Source organism: Scleropages formosus, chromosome 25 (assembly GCF_900964775.1).
Source record: "Scleropages formosus chromosome 25, fSclFor1.1, whole genome shotgun sequence".
NCBI classification, from domain to species: domain Eukaryota; kingdom Metazoa; phylum Chordata; class Actinopteri; order Osteoglossiformes; family Osteoglossidae; genus Scleropages; species Scleropages formosus.
This window is the reverse complement of record NC_041830.1, coordinates 18,466,000-18,474,733: the sequence shown is the minus strand read 5'-3', so window position 1 is coordinate 18,474,733 and position 8,734 is coordinate 18,466,000. Positions and strand designations below refer to the sequence as shown.

Sequence of the window (8,734 nt, the reverse complement as noted above, 5' to 3'; positions counted from 1 at the left end):
TAACTGATAATACTCCATACAGTCCAGTATCCTTTTTGTTACTGTTAACACCACTATAGGAAATACATTTCTTGTATTCTGCAATTATTTCTGGAAATAACTGTACAAACAGAAAACTGTATGCATATATATGTACGAACACAAGAACAGACATATAAAGACCAGATCAATGAAGATAAGACACTGAAGATGTGAGGATGTGGTTACACATGTGTCCTTTTGGGGGCGACATTGTAGCACAAATATCCTACATTCCAGTTGTAACTCAGACACATAAACTCCACACTAAATTTTAGTACTTGAAACACATGGAGTAAATTACTCAAAACAATAAGAAAGACTTTTACTGCTCACTGTCTACAAAGATCTACTTGTTTCCTGTTTCTTATCACCTCACACTTGAAAAATAGAAACACAGCTGAGAATTATTTTGGTCTTACTACATTTTGTAATAGTATGATCTTTATTTTTTATCATTGCTTTTTAATGTTGCTTTGCCTTGAGGCCAACAGTGACAGTAACACTCTGGACCCCTTAAAGAAACTTTGACTTACGAGCTCAAAGTACAATACATGCAGCCTCTTGCACATCACTTGAGATAAGACTATAGCAATAAATTTTACAATTTACTAATTATGGGATTGATACTTGTCTCCCCTACAAGATAAAATGACATAAAACCAAAATTCCTATTCACCTTTATTAATAATAAAGACAAAGATTTTACATTTCTTCTGACATTTTGAACAAAATATCAAAACATTTTTTCACACACTTCAATTCTTTCCTTATCATATTTACTTTAATTTCATTTTTACTTGTGGGAAATCCAGCAAAACGTTCAAAACCTTGGAAACTACTGACAGAAATGTTGTCTGTTGTGTTTAGGAAGTGTGTATGTTGTTGCACACACTTCCTAAAGGGGGCGACACAACATCAGAAAGAAGCAGAGTTTCAAATGTGATTATCATCATATAAGCTTCTGATTAACATTTGTCACTGCAGACAGGTTTGGTCTAAAAGTCAGGAAACAACCAGAGAAACTGATAAATGCAACAGACACACAGATCAGTTTGTTGTATTTAGTCACTGAGAAGATCAGTAATGGCACATGGGATCAACATTATTGTCATTCTTGCTGCAATTTGCCTTGGTATGACTGCAATATTCACAATTAATTATTTTGTTCAGTCAGTTCTGATGGATTTTGGTTGTGTCTTATAAATATTGTGTCCTTTTCTCCCCAGAAATCAGAGCTCAGGATACAGTGACTCAGTCCACAGGAGATGTGATCGGATACGAAGGAGGATCAGTGACTCTCAGCTGTACCTTTACAACTAGCAGCACTGCTGCATCTCTACTGGTACATCCAACACCCTAATGGCTCTCCCAAGTATATTCTGAGAAAGTTCACATCTGGAGTGGTGTTACTGCCGCTGAATTCCAGGACAGATTCGATGCCAACATTGAGAAAACCACGGTACCTTTAACAATTCAGAGGCTGCAACTGACTGACTCCGCTGTGTATTACTGTGCACTGAGGCCCACAGTGATGCACTCAGGGCAACAGTGGTACAAAAACCTACTTCCCTCCAGGGGCTCCATAGGGCAAACTGACACAACCAGAGGTTGGCCTCAGCAGGAAAGAGAGCTGATAATACCTGATTGTAATCTAGTCAGCATATTAGCACAAAAGTACATTCATCTTTGTGGTGCAGCCACGTAACGACTGAAAGCGCATTCAGTTTTAACATGAAATGAAAAGGAAACGAGGATTAACAGAAAGAAGGAAAAATGAAAAGAGGAGACATGAAGCACTGTGTCGGTTCATCTGAGATAAGTAGATTTTGTTTGTCACCTGTTTACTTCTGCTTCCTCCAGCCTCTGGACTCGGTGCAAAACCTCTGACAAATTTAAAAATACTGTACTGTTCTGATGGGGGGCGTGGTGGCGCAGTGGGTTGGACCACAGTCCTGCTCTCCGCTGGGTCTGGGGTTTGAATCCCCCTTGGGGTGCCTTGCGACGGACTGGCGTCCCATCCTGCATGTGTCTCCTCCGGCCTTACGCCTGTGTTGCCGGGTAGGCTCCGGTTCCCCGTGACCCTGTATGGGACAAGCGGTTCGGAAAGTGTGTGTGTGGTGCGTACTGTACTGGGGGGGCACGGTGGTGCAGTGGGTTTGACTGGGTTCTGCTTTCCGGTGGGTCTGAAGTTTGAGCCCCACTTGGGGTGCCTTGCGACAGACTGGCGTCCGTCCTGGGTGTGTTCCCTCCCCTGCAGCCTTACTCCTCTATGTTGCCGGGTTAGACTCCGGTCCCCACGACCCCACATGGAACTAGTTTCAGATGATGTGTGTGTGTACTGTACTTTCCTGGAGACGTGAGCAAGTATTTACACACATCCTCCTGGGGGCGACATTGTAGCAATATTTCCACTCCTGTACTTTGAACACCCTCATAAACTCCTCATCAGGACTTGAAACTGCAGAGAGATACTGACGACAAGACTGGAAACAACAAGAGAGTTTTTTACACACTCCACAAACTCTGTAGTTTTCAAGTGTTTTATAACTTCAGTATGGAATTGTGCCTCAGAATAGCTGTTATCCTCACTGCTTGTTACTTAGGTATAATTTCATCCATATTTTTATTTCAGTGCATTCTGTAAAAACTACTTTCATGCATTAAAAAAATATATTCTTTTTTCCCAGAAATCAGATCTGAAGATACAGTGACTCAGTCCACAGGAGATGTGATCGGATATGAAGGAGGATCAGTGACTCTCAGCTGTACCTATAAAACAACCTATTCAGTTCCAGATCTCTTCTGGTACATCCAGCGTCCTCATGAGTCTCCCAGATACATTTTGAGAGGAGATACAAATGAAGGACATAGCACAGAGCCAGAATTTAAACTCAGATTTAAATCCACTCTCAGGAAAGTTAACAGCAGCGTACCTTTGACAATAGAGGATGTGCAGCTGTGTGACTCTGCTGTGTATTACTGTGCGCTGAGGCCCACAGTGACAGTAATACTCTGAACCCCTTACAGAAAACTCCTGGAGAAGAAGTACAACATAAAAAGTAAAGACAACACTGCCCCTAGGGGTCTGAAATGAAGCTCAGGGCCACATATGGATGACACATAGAGCAAGGATTCCTTAGGGGAGGTCATGTGACCTGATTAAGCCCAGAAGAACGAGGTAACAATGAGCACAACCCACAGCACAGCGAACACAGGAGCGCAGTCGTGTTACTCTCAGTTCTACATGGAGAAATCATTCATCTTACTGATTGTCACCATCACCACAGGTCAGAGTGTTGGACAGTAATTCCTGTTGTCACTGTCACCTCAGATTTGTGTTCTTTACTGTGGTAAATATTGTAGGGTTGTGTTCTTGTGCCATTTCTTTGTCATCCTTGATATTTATATGTTCTCTTTTCAGGACTGAGTGCTGGTGATGATATCAGACCTGAAAAGGATCAACAGTCCGGTACAGAAGGAGAATCAGTGACACTGAGCTGTAAATACAGTACTAACAGTGAAGATGTTTATCTCTACTGGTACAGACAGAACCCGAACCAGGCTCCTCAGTACCTCCTCTACAAGGGGGCCCGATCAGACAGTAGTGCTGAACACAGTACAAATAAGAGATTCAAATGTACCACATCCAGGGACTCAACCCAGCTCACCATCGAAGCTCTTACCATGTCAGACACAGCCATCTACTACTGCGCTCTGATGGTGGCACAGTGAGCAAAAGCCACTGAGAAGCTCTACAAAAACTCCTTTGCCCAGAACTTCCTCTCAGCAACCATGAAATGCAGCTTCTTTCCGACAGTGTGGGATCAGTTCCACAGCAGAATTTTTATTATTATATTATTTATTTTTTATAGAGCGCTCTTCTCACGCAGTGACACAGAGCGCTTTAACATAGGCATACAGCAAGAAAAACAGATACAAACAAAGAAGACAATCAATTAATGGCTACCATAATGAAGAACTTATTGTAGAGCTACAAGTATACCTACTGGCCATCAGAGAAAGGAACAAAAACCCAACTGTAAGTTGAGGGAGAAAAAACCTCTCGGGGTCCACGGGCCAGTGGTTGTCCCCCTCCTGGGCATTCTAAAAATAAACAATTTGTAAGCCGTGTAACAAGTAATTATAATGTTGGTGAATGGCATCTTGGATCCCCAACTCGGCATGGAACGTCTCGATCGTCACGGCAGATGGGCATCATCCTCTGTCAGCACGGGATCGTCTGTCACCGCTGGCCAGCCTCCTCAGGTCTTATGTAGCGAGGTAGTGCTCAACGAGAAGATAGGACAGAGTTAGTAATTTGTTATAAGTAAATTTAAAATGCATTTTGTAAAGGTGATAAAATAAATAACCAAGGCAGGTGAATTACATTACGAGGTGGAATGCCTGAGTGAACATATAAGTCTTAAGTCGGGATTTGAAAACAGAAACAGACGGGGCATTTCTGACAGTAACTGGTAGACTATTCCACAGTTTAGGTGCTCTATAACTAAAGGTGCGACCTCCTACTGAGGTCTTATTGATGACAGGTACTTTAAGGTAACCTGTATCTAATGAACGGCGATATCGTCCTGGGATATAAAAATTAATGATCTTTTAAGGGTAAGCCGGAACTTCAGAAGTAACTGTGGTTACTGTGGTAAACATGACTGTTGATGGGGTGAGACAGTGAAGTAAATCTGGGAGGAAGGTGCTGCAAATGTGGTCAGAACTGGTACAGTAGCTGTTGCACAGACAGGTGGATGATGTGTGTCCAGAATTTTCAGAATTTATTTACAATCGTTACACTCTTGTGACCGCTTTTCAAATTCTGGGGGGGGGGACCTCTGGTGGCCACGCAAGGAACTGAAACCCAGGGTCTGGACAGCGGGTGGTGTTTTCTCCAGGACGTTGGACTGATACTTGGTGGTCTCTGATACATGGTCTCTCATCACCTGAACTGCAGAGGTGTTGAGAGACCACGAGACTCTGAGGACCTTAAAAAAAAAACGGATCTTTTCCACTTCTGTACCATTGCTGTGAATGGGATTGTGTTCGTTGATCCTAATTTTCAGTAATCAGAAATTAGCTTCTTGGTTTTTCTCATGCTAAGAACAAGGTTGTTTACTGTATGTTTATACTAAGTACAAGTACATTGTCTATGATGAAGCCTATCATGTCTTCTGCAATATTATGAATAACAACAAAATTACTGTAATCAGTTCTAATGCTAGTAAATCCTGAACTATTTGTAAAGTATTGTCACATGCCTTCTCAAAACTACTAGAAACCAACTCAGAAAACAGGGTGGGGGGGGGGGGAAAAACCCATACATGTCGCTCAGCAGCAGTCTTAACAAAAACTCTTCAGACATACAAGACACAGAATGGTTCAGAATCCCTCTGGGTCACTCCCAGCCCCCTGCTGCACCCATGGTTAAGGGGTTCCCCCAGGACCCCAGAATTCCACTCTCGAACACTTAACATAAATAGAACGACAACCAGTCAGAAACCACACACAACTATGTAGACACAATAAACACTAATGCCAACTATTACACATTTACTCCCCTCAGTGCTGTTACAGTATCATTTCCAATAAATAAACGCCGTAGAAAAGTGATCATAGAAAATCTTCATCATGATGTTGCTATTCAAAGGAGTGTTATGACTGGGATTTTAAGAGTGTTATGATGTCTGTCCCTTCGGTTTTATGTGTGCCTTTAACTTCTTTAATCAACTTGTACCTCTTACTTTGAGCTTTTTGGCTTTAGAACTCATCACTGTTACAGGTGATAAAGAGTCACAGGATGTCAAAACACGCTTACAAAGCAGGCAGGACTACTGAAGACCGGTATGTGCAGTAGAGACCACGCCCTGCAGGGGGCAGAGTGTCTTTGCATAGGTGCTGCTTGACATCACTAAGGAACACATTGTGAAGGTTAAAAGTCTTCGGGTTGTCACACATACATAATGGGGGTGGTATTACACCACACCTATACACTTACTTTCACTGCAAAAACTCAAGTAAAAATAAGGTTTTTACTGAAATTAGGCAGATCGAGAGAGAGAGAGAGAGAGAGAGAGAGAGAAGAGAGAGAGAGAGATGAGCGAGAGACGAGAGAGAGAGAGGAGAGAGGAGAGAGGGAGAGAGAGACAGACAAATAGGCTACAGGAGTGGAAGAAACAGACCGATAGACTGTTGATGTGCTGAAAAGTACACAGATCAGTTTGTAGTGTTTGGTCACTGAGCAGTCAGTAATGGCACATGGGCTCAACATTATTTTCATTCTTGCTGCAATTTGCCTTGGTATGACTGCAGTATTCATAATTAATCATTTTGTTCAGTCAATTCTCATGGATTTTGGTTGTGTCTCATAAATATTGTCTCCTTTTCTCCCCAGAAATCAGAGCTCAGGACACAGTGATTCAGTCCACAGGAGATGTGATCGGATACGAAGGAGGATCAGTGACTCTCAACTGTGACTTTACAACTAGCAGCACAGCTGCATATCTCTTCTGGTACATCCAACACCCTAATGGCTCTCCAAAGTATATTCTGAGAGGTACACATCTGGAGCTGGTGATACTGCGGCTGAATTCCAGGACAGATTCGATGCCAACATTGAGAAACCACGGTACCTTTAACAATTCAGAGGCTGCAACTGACTGACTCCGCTGTGTATTACTGTGCACTGAGGCCCACAGTGATGAACTCAGGGCAACAGTGGTACAAAAACCTACTTCCCCCAGGGGCTCTAGCAGAGAAGACATTCATCTCTGTGATGCAGCCATGCAACGACTGAAAGTGCATTCAGTTTTAACATGAAATGAAAAGGAAACGAGGACTAACAGAGAGAAGGAAAATGAAAAGAGGAGACGTGAAGCACTGTGTCAGTTCATCTGTTTGTCACCTGTTCCTGCTTCTTCCTCCTCCAGCTCCTCTGGACTCTGTGCAAGACCTCTGAGAAATTTAAAAATACTGTACTGTACTGTACTTTCCTGGAGACGTGAGCAAGTATTTACACACATCCTCCTGGGGCGACATTGTAGCAATATTTCCACTCCTGTACTTTGACACCCTCATAAATCCTCATCAGGACTTGAAACTGCAGAGAGATACTAACAACAGACTGGAACAACAAGAGAGATTTTTTACACACTCCACAAACTCTATAGTTTCAAACTTTTTATAACTTCAGTATGGAATTGTGCCTCAGAATAGCTGTTTACTCACTACTTGTTACTTAGGTATGATTTCATCCATTTTTTATTTAGTGCATTTTGTTAAACTACTCTTATGCATTAAAAAAATAGTATCTTTTTTCACCAGAAATCAGAGCTGAAGACACAGTGACTCAGTCCACAGGAGATGTGATCGGATACGAAGGAGGATCAGTGACTCTCAGCTGTAACTTTACAACAAGTTCTACAAATCCGTATCTCTTCTGGTACATCCAACGTCCTAATGACCCTCCCAAGTACATGCTGAGACGTGACAAATACAGCAACGATACAGTACAAGAGTACAAGAAGAGATTTAATGCAAAACTCAACACAAGTTCAGTTCCTTTGACAATAGAGGATGTGCAGCTGTGTGACTCTGCTGTGTATTACTGTGCGCTGAGGCTCACAGTGACAATAACACTCTGAACCTCTTACAGAAACTCCAGGACACTGGCACACTCTTACAGTAGGAGATTTTCTGCTTCATTCTCAGATTTCTCTATTATTTATAAATTAATACTGCAAGTTATTCATAGCTGCTGTTTGATTATAGTGTTTATAGAGCAAGGTAACACTTTCAACTCACACACTGAAAGCAGTTTAGAGTCACTAGTTCACCTGACACACACTTATTCTTTGGACTATTGCAGAAAACCAATTGAATTAAATTCAAAATCCATCTATCCAACTATCCATTGTCCACAACCGCTTGTCTCAAGCAGAGTCCCAGAAACACAGGGTGCAAGGTCGAAAGAACAGACCCCGGAGGGGACGCCAGTCCATCACAAAGCACCCTAAGAAGGGCTCAAACTCCAGACCACCACCACAGCCAGCATCAGCTGAACGCACTGCACCACCTTTCCAAACATCTAAGAAGACAAATTAAAAAACTCAAAATCATGCAAACTTAGTACTAAGTGATAATTTTGCAGTTGATATCTGATTCATATTTAACTCTAGAGAGTCATGTGTAATAATACTGATCTGTGTTCCAGCACAGATGAGTGTCTGTGTGTGTGTGTGTGTGTGTGTGTGTGTGTGTGTGTGGGTGTGTGTGTGTGTGTGTGTGTGTGTGTGTGTGTGTGTGTGTGTGTGTGTGTGTGTGTGTGTGTGTGTGTGAAGGAGGAGCTGAGCACTTCAGGGCAGGAGGAGTTCTCCTGTACAGTAGAGGAAGTGTTGAGCTCTAACTGTACACACTGTCAGTGTGTCTTTCTCCATCCACCATGATGTTGTTCTCTTCATTTCTCCTGCTCTCAGCACTTCTAGGTAAGTCATAATTTACAGTTCATTTTTTTTACACATTGATGTAAAATTATGAAAACTGCAATCAGGTCAGCATTTCAAGTGAACGTGTTCCACTCAGGTATAAACGCATGAATGTAAACACTTTATATTCAAAATAGTTATTAATGGCTTTGAATTAACTAATAATTCTTGTTCCCCACAGATTACAGTGCTGGAGATTCAATAACACCAGTCAGTGATGTAGT

At 42.1% G+C, this 8,734-nt stretch overlaps 1 protein-coding gene across 1 annotated transcript in view; it reads left to right on the top strand.

Annotated features, from left to right (window-relative positions):
- Window positions 1-3,753, top strand: part of LOC114909468 (uncharacterized) — a 14,700-nt gene extending 10,947 nt beyond the window's left edge. The window contains exons 4-6 of the mRNA XM_029248997.1: window positions 3,049-3,104; window positions 3,186-3,308; window positions 3,443-3,753. Coding sequence (XP_029104830.1) covers window positions 3,049-3,104; window positions 3,186-3,308; window positions 3,443-3,753 — 490 coding nt within the window. The remainder of the gene's footprint in view (window positions 1-3,048; window positions 3,105-3,185; window positions 3,309-3,442) is intronic.
- Window positions 3,754-8,734: the final 4,981 nt, after the last annotated feature.